At 44.5% G+C, this 15000-nt stretch overlaps 2 protein-coding genes across 6 annotated transcripts in view; one reads left to right on the top strand and one right to left on the bottom strand.

Moving 5' to 3' along the window:
• LOC110396135 overlaps positions 1 to 15000 on the bottom strand; it is a 115368-nt gene that overhangs the window by 4952 nt on the left and 95416 nt on the right. The window contains exon 5 of one of the 3 annotated variants that reach the window (XM_021391514.1): positions 14687 to 15000. This exon is cut by the window's right edge and continues 7146 nt beyond it. The exons of the other annotated variants lie outside the window; for them this stretch is intronic. The gene's annotated coding sequence lies outside the window, so the exon portion shown is untranslated. Of the gene's footprint in view, positions 1 to 14686 lie in introns of those variants that run through there. 3 annotated transcript variants of the gene reach the window in all.
• PROX1 (prospero homeobox 1) overlaps positions 1 to 15000 on the top strand; it is a 47536-nt gene that overhangs the window by 19722 nt on the left and 12814 nt on the right. For all 3 annotated transcript variants that reach the window (XM_021391509.1, XM_021391507.1, XM_021391508.1), the window contains one exon: positions 320 to 514. In XM_021391509.1, coding sequence (XP_021247184.1) covers positions 320 to 514 — 195 coding nt within the window. The remainder of the gene's footprint in view (positions 1 to 319; positions 515 to 15000) is intronic.

Here is a 15000-nt window from a genome sequence, read left to right as displayed (position 1 = left end):
TTTAATTGCGAGAGCAGGGCGGGCTGCTGGGGGAAGGGACGGCACAGCGGTAACAAATCCTGTCAGGATTTGGAGGGGGGCTGGATGCAGCGCCTTTAGTTACCCTTTAGTTACTTGTCTGGGAATTTTGGCCACGCATGTTTTCCCCTCACCAGAGACTCGCACCATTCACCCGCTGCCTCCTTCCCCCGCACTGGAAGCACAGGCACATGGGCTTAGGAGGTGGAGGGAAGGGGCGGGCTGTGTGCTTTGTGAAAGGAGCAAGCCTGGGGGAAAGAATGTCACTGCTCTTACCCTTCTTACTGTTTAAATTCAACAGTTCAACAGATGCATTACCTCTCAGCTCATCAAGTGGTTTAGCAATTTCCGTGAGTTTTACTACATTCAGATGGAGAAGTACGCGCGGCAAGCCATCAACGACGGGGTCACGAGCACGGAGGAGCTGTCTATAACCAGAGACTGTGAGCTGTACAGGGCCCTGAACATGCACTACAATAAAGCGAATGACTTTGAGGTAGGCACTCGTCTTCGTTTCTGTGCGCGTGGGTTGCGCGGCGGGGCAGGCAGCACTTCATGGTGGCATCTTCCAGTGGTGGGAAGGGCTGTCTGCATCTCCCAGCGCGCTAATTTGTCACGTTAGCTGTGGTTGTTGGAGACTTAGGCCTCCCAGGGCTTGGCAAGGGATGAAAGTTTTCACTTTCTGAATAAGTTTCTTAGTATTTTTGAAGTTTGAAGTTTTGGGACTGTAGAGAGAGCAGTCACCCTGTGGCTCTTTCAGGGCTCCTTCATTGAGCTATCAACCACACCACAGCATTGCAGGCTGGCAGGGGACTCTGGAGGCCATCTGGTCCAATCCCCGCTCATATGGGGACACCCAGAGGAGGCTGCCCAGAATAAAACGATTGCTTGAGCTAAATGTGCTCAGTTTCCCCTCGTAACACTGTGGTGGCTTTAATGAAGGCCATGGTGGAGGGCAGCAGTGTGCATGGTGCAGGCCTTCAGGTGACCGTGGGTGTGAACACGTGAGGGGAAGCTCTGGGAATCCCAGCTCATGGACAGGGGCAGTGGGAAAGTGGTGGTGGTGCTCATTTTGTTATTGTTGAGTTTTGCCTGCACCTGTCACTCATTGGTGAGTTCCATAATGAGCCCTGTCCTGTAGCAGAAGTGACGTTTGTCAGCATTTGGCGGGTAGATTCCCGCCTAAAATCCTCCTGGCTTTTTTTTTAGCAGGGCCCATTTTTACAGCACCTAAGGTCAAGTAATGCAAAAAGGCTCTAAGCAAGGGCTTAATGAGCTCAGCCTCTTGTAGGAGAGAAGTTGCATTGGCAGGACAGGCGAAGAAAGGGATGCAGAGGATGTTCCCTGTGTATGTGCCATTTGCCACAGCTGGCAATATCAGATTTATGCCCCAGCACCTGAAGCGATAAGGCCTGGCTCTGTATATGCCAAGATCTAACAGGGAGGTGCAGGAAAAGAAAGGGAAACATGCAAAGGGATAAGAGTTGCCAGCTTTTCTTCTGTCAAAATGTGCTTAAACTCCCTCAGGCTTTTCTTCTTTTCGTTGTAACTGTAATCCCATTTGCAGAACATAGATTGAAATGCTCTTTGCTCTCAAAAATTCTTGGTCCTTTACAATTTCAGATACTTGTTTCTGCTTTTCAGAACATTTCTTCCAATGTTAATGTCAAGAGATAGCTTCAGTGAAGAAGCATGGGGATCATATAGGTGTTTTCAGGAAGATAAGGAAATGCAAGTCTAATTTGTTTAGCGCTGCCAGTGGTGGCTGCCTCCTTGGCAAATGGGTCTAGCTGTTGGTGGGAAAGGAGCCCCTTGCTTCTTTTCCCAATACTGGAGGAAGTGGCCTTCAGACATCTTACAAATGGCAGTGACTTGCAGATCCTTTCACAAAGCCTCTTCTGTGTTATCTCAGATAATGAGAATTTCTCGGAGGTTCAATTCTTGGTTTTGCAGTGAAAATACAGCAGTTACGAGATCATTAAACTGTACGGTGCAGTTTTTAGTGTAGCCTATGTAACTTTTGCCAATAAATGCCTAGCCCCTCCCCCACAAGCTGCAAAGCAAAAATGACGAGTACTGTAATGTTGAAACTGGATCCAAAGGGATTTAGCAAACTGAGCATTTGCCATATTTAGTGTCACCAAAGTTCCTTCCTCCCATACTTCGGTGATGCATTGCTGATTTTCTGATTAGTCTGATAGGCTGTTTCTCTTAAATCTCTTACCCTACCCTTCCTAAACCATTCTCCTTGTCTCTTCTTGGGCGAAATTCATGTATATACTTTAATATGCCTAAAATGATGACTAGGAAAAAAATGATAAAGCTAAAATGTGCATTTGGTCTGTATCTAGCTGTGCCATTGATTTACTTAGGAATCTGTGACACTGTGTTTCTTTCCCCATGCACTGAAACTGACAGCTCTAAGCAAAGTCAAATAAGATGTTTAACAAACCACATGTCCTATCGTTTTTAGCCTTGCCATTGTACCCTCATGGCTGTGAGCCAGGGCCAGATACACCGCCTCCTCCTGCCACACAGCTCTGCCTGTGTTTGTGTGCACACATATGTGTACACGTGTGAAGCTGCATCCATGTTTCTCTTTCTTGCTATGGGGTTTGCTGGAAAAATCAGTGCTGAATGTAGCTGCACACAATAATTCGAAACCAAGTTTTGAAAGGTAGAAAAACAACTTTTTTTTTTTTTTTTCTGTGAAAAATGAAGATGATTCTCTGTTCTGGGGCAGTTCTGCCAGGGAGGGAGAAGGTGGCTTGTCCTGGTGAATGAAAGCCACAAATGTCAGTGTCCCAGCACAAGTGCCGAAGTTGGTCAGAAAGAGGGCACAGCTTGCTGTGCCACTTGATATCTGTCTCATCTATGATGTTGCCATAGGCTCTTGAATGACAGCTGCAATAATTAAAGTCAGGTATTGTTGCTATGCATCACAAGAAAAAAAAATCACAGAATCACAGAGTCCTAAATGGTTTTGCAGCTCTCTTAGAAAATCTTTCTTAAAAGATATCATCAGAGCTCACAGTTATGACTGCAACAAAATGGTTTCAAGCAAGGGAGACACCGTGCTGTAACTTTAAGTAAAAATATGGTTAGAAAATTATTTATTTACTTAAAACAAGCAAAAGAAATTGGCCTGAAAACAACAGCTGGATTTCAGCCTTGCTTTGGCTCCTGCTCCTCCATCACTCTTGGTCCCTGATGTTTTTTGTAGTTACTGTCATTTTCCATGTATTAACATCCCTGCAAAATACTCCAGTTCTTTTTCTTGTGCTCGTTGAACAAGTCAGCCCCAGCTCTGAAGTCCTAGGCTCAGTCCCCCTATGCCTGGCATTTTGCTCGATGCCCTCCCACCTGCTCTGTGCACTCACCATGCTCCTCTGCGTAGCTGCCAGCTGTGAGCCCGCTGTTGCATGGAGTGTACCTGCTTTTGCAGATGTGGTTATTGAGATTGATCATGATAGCAAAACATCTGCCAAGTGATGCTATTTTCACAAAAAAGAACGAGGCCATGCACGATGAGGCCTGACATGGAAACTGTCTCTTGGTCCTGGCACACGTCATCATCTAGAAGAGGGGAGACCATTTTTAGGGAGTTTGCTCTGCTTTTGGCAGGGGAGAGACATGCTGGTGGGGAAGAACCTCATTAAGGCCAGTTGTGCTCCTGTCTTAGCAGAACATACTTAATGCACTTTGAGTTAGTCCCATAAACGTCAGTGAGATGATGTAAAACAATTCAACCACCACCACCTATAAAGTCCAAGTAATAACCCTGTCACATAAGTGCCCTGCAAACCCTTGAGAGGAACATTGGCTGCCAACATTTTCAGAAGTGATGATGGTTTTAGGCCAGTTCCATTTTGGGATGCTCAACTGGAGATCTGTTAATGAGAGCCACTTTGTCAGGCAGTCCTCGATGGTCCATTTTCTGACAATGATGTGTGCCCAGTTCTGCATCCAAAAATTAAGACATCCCAAATTACTGAAAATTCTGGCCACTTGTGACTATTTTAAGAACCTGTGTCACACGCACACAATCAAACAGAATGTTTGAGGTTGGAAGGGACCTCTGGAGATCATCTGGTCCAACCCCGTTCTCAAGTGTCCTTTCCCAGTTGCATCTGCAGGATTCATCTCAATCTGAACTGGCACTCATCAGAAGGAGAGTTAAAGCCTTCCAACTTGATTCTTGTCTAAACTGAGGCCTCGTATGCCTGTTTTTGCTTTATGAAGGCACTATAAAGGAGAATTTATAACCACCCTAATGCTCCTTTACACAACTCAAGCAGTGTAAAGTGGTCTCAAGAGAAGTGAAAATCAAGTCAATAACTGCTAACTTCCATCTCTGAGCTTGCATGCTCTTCCTCTACAAACTGCAGCAGCAATCTGGGCACTTGTAATGGGACCAGAAGTGGGCACAGGCTAATGGGACAGTTGTTTATTTTAGTATTACACTCCTTGCATTTTTTTCCTCAGCTGTATACTTCCTCATTCAGGGGCTTTATTGTTGTAGCGTTTCAACATCGTTCTCCACATTCTTAAAGAAAAAGTCGGAATGCTTCTCTCTTGCAGTCTGCAGCAAGGAGAATAAAGCTGAATCTGCAGTTTAAGAATAGCAAACATAATTGTCCTGATACCTCTAAAGAAAAAAATGAGATGTCGTCTCTATATGGAACTTCTTTCTCACTTAAAAATCTTGCTGTCAGGAAATTTAATTGATGCCCGCAGGTCTTTTTTTCTTTTGTGTTGTTTTGCTTTGTTTTCTAAATTTCGAAGAGGCTCTCTTGTGAAACAGCAAAGCTTTCCTTGAAAACTGCGTAGGAATTGGAGCCCATTTGTAAATTAAGTAAGAAGAGCCATGGCTTTCAGTAGCGGGATCGTGCCACGCACGTATCAATTAATGCTGCTTAATCAGTTTCTGCAGTTGGTGGAACTGCAGCTTGTAGTTGGAAGCTATTAGGAGGGAATCACAGGAGGAATACTGTTGCAGGACTACGCTCGTTTTTTATGTTTGTGTCCTCTGGATTCAAGGTGTTTGTATAATGAAGTTGGCACATTGATATATGATCTATTTTTTAATGTCATTACAATTTTAGTTCCCTCTGCCTTTTTGTCATTGGGTTACATTTAAGCACAGCAAGATCAACTTTAAACTTCCTTACTCAACAGCTTTATTAGTTATAACGTACCGTGACCTTTCTCAACATTCTTAAAGAAAAAGATACAGTGTAATGTCACTTTACTTTGCTTATTGTTCTTTGTTGTGGTGAACAAAGCATTTTCTACAGTGGCTATAGCACATAATTATACAGCTTTCAATAGCGGTGTCTTGGCACATATCAAAGTTCAGAAGAGCCTTTAGAAAAAAAAAGATGTTTTGTGGCAGCCTAGGGAGGGTCTCATCTTTCCTTCAGAAAATAGTTCAAGGCTCTTCTGTCAAGCTTCCCTACTTAGAGCTTTTTCTCCTCCTGCTTCATAAAGTTTAAAGGGGATTCAGTGGAGTTCTATGATCTATTTCCTTTGAAAGATTGTTCCTTTGCACAGAGAAGTCCTTTGACTTCAAGAGTTCACAGATTCATGTCTTTAGGTATCATATGTCTGACCTTATCAGTTACTCTATTTAATGTAGGAGAAAAAGTCTCAACTCTTTGTGTTTGTCTGTTTTGCCTCTGTGAAATGATTTGGTGAAAAGACCATCCTTTTTAACACACCACTGAGAGGCCGTTTCTGACTGTAACCTACCCTGTGGCTCTTCTGAAAAAAAAAAAAAAATTGTCCTTGTGTTTTGTGTATGGATGATTTCACAGTGAGAATAGAATTATACAAGGACAGGCACACATAAAAAAAAAAAAATCTTTTGCTCTCTTTTTCCTAAATGATCTATTGGCTATTTTGGTGGCTGCTACTCTGGTTCCCCAACAGGCACGACCATTTAACAAACACAGAGATAGCGGCTGGAGTGCTGGGCCAGCAGTAGGTTTTCCCTTGCTTCGACCTACCCCAAAGGCCTTCATAATTAATTGTCCTTCAGAGATGAGGAAAGTTCAGAGACAGTGTGTGTAGCGATGTCTATTGTCTGACATTCAGTTCTCCTTCCCTCAGCTCTTTTTCTTCGTTCCACAAAGGGTTATCAATAGGAGCAGGGAGCAAGCTCTCTTCTAACAGCTGCTGGTGGTGGCGGTGCTGTCTGCGGAAGGTATCATTGTGTTCAGCCATCTATGGATTAAATGGCTGCAAAAGTTCTAACAACCTTTTCAAACGGGCGTGTTTATTTCATCTGGATTACACAGACCTATTTAGCTAATTGAAAACTTTCTCAGAACCCCTTCTCTTTTATGCGGAGGGAAAAAAAAAGATGGCAACGCTGCAGTCGTTATGAAGAAGGGCTGCTGTGAAACTTCGGTAAATAAATGAAAAATTCGATCAGTCCTCTTTGATCAAAATGTGCCAAATAAGCGTTGGTTTGTCTGTCAAGTTGTTCTGCGCTTTTGTTTGGTTTTGTTGTTTTTTTTTTTATCTTAGGAGGAAGAAGGGGGCACGGTAGAAAAAGCATAAAAGAAAACATGGGTGTAAGCTGTAACAGAAACAAACACTTGACAATCGAAAAAAACTGCCAGGGTTCATCCTGCCTCTGCTCGTAACATCAAAGTGCAAAGAAGCCAGAGTTTGCTAAACAGATTATTAATATTGTTGCACCTTCTGCGATTCATTTAGACTCCTCTGTGGCGTAATTATTAAACTTCACATGAAACAGGACAAAATTATATACGTGCTTCCTTGTTTCCCCTGATGGTACGCTAACCAAAGATGCAACACGGTTAGTAGATATGCAAGAAGTACGGTCAAATTAGGGCTGTTTATTAACAATCGTTATGTTACTGCTCCAATTAATTGGGCGAAGCCGAAAAAGACAAATACAATCATTCTTTCCACTGAGCAGTTTTACTAGCAAATTAGGGAGGTTTTAATAATTTTTTTAAACTTAAAAAAATTAAAATAGGACTCCACTTTGGACCTTTCCCTACATTCATAAATGCATCACTTTGCCATGAAAAGGGGTAACCACGTAGAACATTTTCTGGGCTCCATCTCACTTCCTTAATGCTAAGAAGGACTGCTCAACAATCGAGATCAATTATTGCACGATTAAGTTATTAGGCCTGGCATTTGGAAACAGGTTTTCTGTATTTAAGAAGAAACTGCATACAAAGTAGATGCAGCTAATACAGTAATGCAAAAAAAGATCATAAAAAATTAAAGTTATTCTTATGAATCTTTCATTAGAAGCAATGAAAAGGGACACTGGTGAAGCCAAGTGCTTTGTTCTTCTGAGCTCCTCTTGGAGGGCCCGATCCTGCAAACCATTACGTGCCTGAATGTTCCTTCTGCCAGCGTCCTGGTGGCGCCTGCAGCGAGTCCCCTCCTCTGTCACCGTTTGCCCAGGCAGGCCCGTGGCGAAGGGCGGGCTGCTCTGCTTTAGCAAACAGATGCTCCCTCTAAAAACAGGCAAAAAGTCCTGCAAAAAAACGTGCCGCCGAGTCGCACAGCTGTACCGAGGCAAACGCCTGCTTTTACGCAGGGAGAGCTGTTGGGAAACGATTTAAGGCTACTCAGAGCTTTTCAGATTACTCCCCACCGCAAATAACATGTTAAGTACTAAATTGCCCTAAGCGGTGTTTTATTACTGATCAATAAAATAGTAATCTTGTCTTTTAGCGTGGAAAAATATTTTAGTGGGATTTTTCCTGCTTTCGTTCCTGGATAACAGTAAACCAGAATGCACAACCACCAAAAAAAAGCCAAACCCATCCTTGTTTGTTTCTAATTTTGCTTTGGGGGAATACTAGGATTGTTCCAGCTGAATAGTGCAGGGTTTCTGTGCGTGAGCCTGTGAGCGCATGGAGCGGCAGTGTGCTGTGCTTTGCTTGGGTGAGGCTTTTTGTCTGGTTTTTCGTTGTGTTTTTTTTTTTTTTTTTTCTAAATATGAATACCTGTTTAGGTACTTTTTTCTAAAGGTTTTTTTTTTTTTTTTTTTTTTTTTTTTTTTTTTAACAATTATTTACTGGTGTTCATCCTTCCTGCCCCATCCTCTTCTCAAACAAAATGACCCCTTTCCCAAAAAACCCTGACAAAAACAAAACAAAACTTGGCAAAGTCTTCCGATTCCTACTTGTCATTTCATTTTGCATTCAACAAGGGGTAGTGGGAATTGAAACGTCAACTGGAGATGGAGAAAAGCACCAATTTATCGTGCGCTAGCCTTGCACAATTCAAGATTTCTTTTGCTAGCTGCACACATTATCCCCAACCTCTCGCCACTCTCTTGTGGCAGTTGTGAGGAATGGCTGTTCCTTCCCGTGTGTGTACTGCAGGCCTCTAAAGACTCTTATTTATTCTCTCCCATGTCACCTTGTGTACAGTCTGGTCTGTGACACTGATGGTGATTATGTCATTATTTTGCTCTGGGGGCTTTGGCACATCTGCAGAGCTGATGCACATCTTCTTTGTTACGCTGGCATACGTCCCATATCGCAAATGCTTCATTAGCCTTACTGCCTGCCTCCTTGCCAGACAAGAATACCCAAATCCAAGCTTCTTTTTGCTCTGTTCTTTTGTGTCTGTGATGAGCCTTTATTCATCTTCCTAGTTCTTCCCTGTTTTCTATTTTTCTATGCAAAACTGATTTCCAGATGTCTGTCATTCTCCAAAAATCCATCCTGGATGAGGAGTGAGAAGCAAGGTGAATTTTAACCCACGTTATCCCTTGCTAGCATAAAGTCTTATCCCCCTGAGCTTAAATCCTTTTTAATTCATCCTACACAGAAAGAATATGTGAGCCTATGCAGTTTCAGTGAGTAGGAACATTTTAAAACTTGGCGTTTGATAAAAAAAGAAAAAAACAAACAACCCAACATTATTTTTCTTACCAGCTGGTAAATCCTGGTTGTGGTAATGGGTAGCATGCAAGTCGCACATGCTTTTCTAGACTTTCTTCCTTTCTTGAAGACAATACAGCTAAATTTCTCATTCAGAACTTCTGGGGAAGCAGTGAAAGAAGAGGGTGTTCGCAAGACCTTATCGACCGACATTTCTTATATGCTGTGTGTTCTCGCTCCTTTTTTACATGAAAGGGCATAGAACGTTTTGTACTGTGAAAATTGAGGAAAATGTTTGATCTTCTAAACTTTATCGAAGCTCTTCTATGTAACTGTCATACCAGAGAGATCTGAAATTGTGGGTTAGCTGCTAGCTTCACAAGATTTTTCCATCCCCATCCCACCCACCTCACACTTTTTCTCCATGACACTGAGTTAAATTCTGGGCTGGATTCTCAAGTTTTGGTGTAAATCAGCTCCAACAGTCATTGGAGCTAATTAATCCATGCCAACTGAAGAGCTGTCTTTTGTTGCATACAGTCAAGTGTGTGAATATTTGTTAAATGTCAATTGAATGAAAAAAGAAAGTTCAATTTGTTTGTTTTAAAACAAAAAAAAAAAATTGAATGCAGGCCTGGATCTGGAGCCACAGAGCCATCCTGTCCATGGCTGTGGGGTGGAGGGAGGTGTTGTTTTTATTTTTGTAAGGGGCTATTGCCAAAAGAGGAGGTCCCAGCTGATATCGTCTCACAGTGTGGGGTCTGGGCTGTGTGACTGACTTTAACAGAAGTCATACAGATAGGATTGCCCATCCTGTAGGACTTTGAATAGGTCACCTTCAAGCAGAACACTGCTTGCTTGATATCTTCAACGTGTTTTAAAACAGACGAGAGTGAAGTTCTCGTAATATGAATGATTTTGCATAACTTTTGGAAACCATGGGAGAGATTTAGCAGCATCACAACCTGCGCTATTTTCCAGCCCAGTGCAATGGAGACACTATTTTAAAAGATGGTTAAATCTGTAAGAGCGAAATATTGAGTCTGTGAGGAAGCAACAGCAGAATATTGCAGAGGTCTGTGGGGAGTGTGTGGCTGTCACCTGCACAAGATGGGGAGAAGCTGGGAGCCACGGCTCAGCATCATACTGAAGTGACGATAGGAACACAAAGACTGAAGTTAAGAAATGCCTTTCAGTCCAAGAGGGAGGGAGTCTTTAAAAGTCCTGGATCTCTCCCGTAGTTACACAGAGCCCATCACTTGGCACTGTGCAGAGAAAGAGCCCTGCATCTTCCTGATGGGAGCGTGGGCGGGTGAGAGGAAGAGGGACAGCCAGAAGGGCCGGCGGAAGGTAATCAGCATATCAGAGATGACTTCTCCCTGTAGATCTGGAAGGGGCAAGGTTCATCCTTCTTATCTGCAGAGGGGGAAGTTACGCAGCCTGCTGCCGCCTCATTTCACTGTGCCATCGGAGGGACTCAGGGACTGGCCCCCAGGGGACACATTTTCAAGGCACAGGTAGAAACGTGCTTCAGAAAGATCTGTAGCTGCGCAGTAGTCCAGAACCGCTCAGGGATGTGGCCTGGAAGTTGCTTCTGCATGTAATGGGGAGGCTATGTGGAGAGCAGCAGAGCAGGGAGCAGAAAGACCTAGGGGACTTAGGTGACTACAGTGGTGCAGACACATAAATGTGTTTAACGCAGTAGTCTACAACTTTAGAAACTTTTTAGTGGTAGAGAGGGGAAATCAACACTGAAAAGAAAAGCCCTTTGACTGCTGAGTATCAGTGTTCAGAGAAAAGCCGAATGGCTTATCTCATACATGGCTAAAGAGGAGTCAAATGAGAGGGAGCTCAGTCCATTAGGATTGAGGACTTTGTCTCCCAGCTCACAAAGCTGACCGACCCCAGGTGAGCCCAGCACTGGAGCTCATAGTTGGGTGCCCGCAACCTGGCTGAGGCCGTGCACAATTTCCACAAACTATGCACAATTTCCTTCCCCAGCCCCTACCCTCTGTCATGGGAGAGAGGAAAGGAGGTCTCCTGATGCCAAAGGGCATGCTTACTGCCTTCATACCACCCCCAACAGGACCCCAGTGACTGGCCATTTCCCTGCCAGACTGATTAACCGCCACCTGCTTCCAACCCTGCCTCCCAGCCCCAGCACACACAAAGCGAGCAGGGAAAGGGCACTCTGGTAACCGCTGGGGCTTTGTCAGGGGCAGGCATGGAAGACAAAGGTGACTGCAATGCAGAGAGGTGGGAAGAGCAAGCAAGAGAAAGCAATGCCAATTAAAGATGTTTACTCGCTGTTATGACGTTTTTGTACGTTACAAGATGTACTTATATATCTAAAGACTTTAACTGATGCTCCTACTGCAGTGTTAACGATTCATCTTAGAGGCCAAATTCTGCTGAACTTCAGAAAATCCTTACACATGACAAGCTCTGCAAAGCACCTCTATAGAGACCCATAGTCTAACCAGCAGTTACTGCCTGCCCCGCTCGGCACGGAATTAAGCTGTGAGAGCAGAGGCTGTCCTGTTGGTGAAGGCCCTGCTCCTCACAGTGCAGGCTGTGCCTCCTGGTCCTTCTGAGCCACACATCTCATCCCAGCAGGCTGCTGTGAGCAGGAGGCCATGCCGTGAGCAGCAGGGCCAGACCTGGGTGGTCATCCTTGCGCTCACTTTCCTGGGCAGGTGTTCTGTGGGCTCCTGTATGCACTACCTGCCAGAGTTTGGCAGCAGAGTATGTAATATGCCACTCGGCATTGTAGGCAGCCTCTGGCAGCAGATTGCGTTTCCCCACCGTGGGGCTGAGTTACAGTGAGACTATTGCGCGTGAGTTTTATTTCTCCTTCACGTTTTGAATGAGACACCTTCTTGGGTGTGAACTTTCTGTGATCCTTCCTTCCATTCCCCAACATATACTAAACCCCCAACTATCACAAGCCAGAGGAGCCTTAGTGATTTTTCCATTCTGCAGCAGTGCCATTGGCAATGCAGTACGTTAAGGGCAATCAGAGTTTCCATTAGGAGCTTCTACATCTCATGCCGTTCTAATTTATCAGTAAGGCAGAAAAGGAGACTTGATAGTCATCTCTCCAGCTAAATGCTATTGATGATTTTTGAGTATGGGGAGAGGGGAGAACTGAACTGCAAGGTGCAAAAAGTCTAAATAAATTGTAAAATGGAAAGTCTTTTGTGTTAACCTTCTGAGGTCTCGTTACCAAGTTTTGTGCTTAAAAACTGGCGTTTTGAGGCCATGGCGTTTGCAGCAGATCGTAGCAGTGTTCCTGTGATGGATAGGTTTGTTGCCTGAGCCATGAGCACAGCAGCACCCACAGAGACCCTATGGGGCAAGATGCCTTCTGCGCACTGCGAGATGGGGCAGGGGTCTGGACAGGGGATTGGGAGCTTCAGCAAGCTGCCTCCTGCTGTACAGGGAGCCTGCAGTGTACTTCCCATACTTTATTTGTGGAAAAGCTTAATTGAAATGCAAGTGATTAAATCTAATGTATCACATAGTATCCATTTTCACTGCACTACCACTTTCACTTCCCTGATATTATCAGACATCTCAGCAGCCCCACTGTCAATGCCCATTCTCCCTCCTTTTTGTGAGCGTGGCAGAGGAGATAACAGTGAGCCAGTGGTAGATTAGTAGTGCCCCAAACCTCACATGAAGGATAAGGCATCTCAGCTTTGTTTCAAGCAAGCACTTTTAAAATTCATTCTTAAATCATTTGAGGGCCACGTGTTTTCCAGCTTTTCACAAAGAGTGAAAAAAATCCGGTGCAACAGTAAATGCAGTAAGAAACCTTTATCTCTTTCCTAATTTTTCTCTTCTGAGGAGAGCTCAGGCTAACACTTTTCCCAGACGCCAGGCTCGGCGCTGCTGTGTTGCTGCTGTCCCACAGCAGTGGGCTCCCTGTCCTGTGGCACTGAGGCTGGCATTGGGCAGCAGAGTGCGTTGAGCAGCCACTCAACTCCTTGTCCATATTTTTCTCTTTCCAAAAAAATCTGTTTCTTAACAGATTCACACAGCAAGAGCCATGAGAGGAAGCCTGAAGGCACCAAACATGGCGGCACCAGAGAGCTGCCGTTGTAGTCAAGGGATCAGAGTACACGGAGCAGTGGACAAACTGGCACCTGATCCCTAGAAAGGTTTTGGTAGAGTGCAAAGTGTGTTTACTGAAGTGTCCAATAGTTGAGTTTTTTTGCACTTGTGTTTTTAAAATAAAAACATCCTTTCCAACTATTTCCCTCTCCTCATAAGTGATAATGGAAGAGGCATTAGCCTTTCCGTTGCTTGAGCCAACCTATTTTTTTCTAAGAGGTGTCCAGGATGTTCAGCCAATTGAGTGATCTAATTAGCTGAAAATTGTTAATTTCCTTTACCTTATAAAGCACCTAACACAGAAACTGTTAAATAATGTTAAGTGTCAGACTTAAACTGAGAACATTGGGCCATATGCTGCCATGGCTTTCACGCCAAAAAGTGTAGCAACTTACTCCAAAACCTGCCTCCAAATTCTGTGTGGAAGCCAAAGCCTCCTGCTTGATATGCTGCCACACCAACTCGCAGCACTGAGACGGTCCCAGGCAGCAGCTTGCCATGGGCATGATGGGAGGTGAAGGGCTGGGCAAAGGTGCAAGGAGCCGGTGCTCCAGTGAGGTATTGCACACACTCTGCCCCTGAGAGCTAAGGAAAATAGGGCAGCTCTGGGCAGGGATATCCTGGAAACCGTGGCACATGAGTGCCTGCAGCTGCTGATTGTGAGAATGCCTAGTATGCAGAGGAATCAGTGAATATGTGAGTAGACATGGGAGAAGGAAGAGCTTCTTCTAGCTCTTTGATAAAGGGGAGTTCACCAGCTTGCTGGGATGCACCTGAGGAAGGGCTGGTCCCTGGTGTTACCAGCCACCCCGAAAGCCCACAGAAAAGATGGTTTCCTGTAGTATGATGCCTTGCTGCGTTACTTCTCTCTTGCCCCAAGAACTGATCTCTTACAGGATGGAGAGTCTGGGAAGGGCTTGCCTGCCCCATAAGTTTTCTACACGGCAGGCTGTGAGCATTGGAACACACGTTTAGGGGCCAGCTTGCCTCAAAAGCCCACAGGCTTAAGTCTTCCTTGTGAAGGAGGATCACGGCTATGTATGGGTGATGTACGTAGACTTTCTCAAGTACCTTCTTTGAGAAGGTTGTGTCATGCCCCCAAGGTTCATCTTTTACACTGGATCTCATTTCCATCATCAGCTGAGGCCAGGTTCTTGTCCCAACTTGTGAACATCTGGTTTATGCTTTGTATGAAGTTTTCTCAGCAAAAATATTTCCCCTGAATCATCTGCTGTTGCTGTACATATGCTGGTCTGGACTGCTGCATAAGCTGTTTGACCTAGAGCTGCACACAGTGAGGCTGCTCCCCTCATCCCAGAGAGGTTCTCCATCACTGGCTGTAATAGAGGTTGTTTACTTCTCATCCTTGTGTTAGGAGATTCCCAGCAGAGCCCCTCACTCCTGCCACATGCAGATCACCCAGACAGAAGCATGGTCTGGCCTCCCCCTCACCCCTCCGTCCTGTTTACCTCCCATCACCGTGACCTTGCTCTCTGCAACGTGAGCAGCCTTCACCAGCTGAAGACCTCTGATCCCAAGTCCACTAGAGATTTTGGCTTTCGTAGTTGGCAAGGCGACTTGTTGCCCACCAGGTCAACATGAATAAAGATTTTTTAAATCCATGAAGTCCTGCAATTGCAAAAAAAAAAAAAAAAAAAGAAGCTGCCTCTGGATGATTTAACCTCTCCTGGCTGCCTGACATCTTGAGCTGTCTGTGCTGCACTTGTTTATTTGTGCTCATAATTAGGATAAAAAAAATCCAAACAAACATTCACCAAGAATTCTACTTTATATAAAATTTGAAAGTAAAATCAATCCTGACCCAATCTTATCATTTTTAAAGTATGTTTATCCAGCTTTGTGGTAGGAACAAGCAGACTGTTTGAAGGCCACATAGTTTTCAAACCTTGGTTGCAACACGCTACCCCGTTTTGAAACCGTCTTTATCTAGCCGAGAAAACTAAAATCTGTTTGACAAAGT

The sequence above is a fragment of the Numida meleagris genome, chromosome 3 (assembly GCF_002078875.1).
Source record: "Numida meleagris isolate 19003 breed g44 Domestic line chromosome 3, NumMel1.0, whole genome shotgun sequence".
NCBI lineage: Eukaryota > Metazoa > Chordata > Aves > Galliformes > Numididae > Numida > Numida meleagris.
Note: the sequence above shows the minus strand (reverse complement) of the source record. Positions and strands in the feature narration are given on the sequence as shown.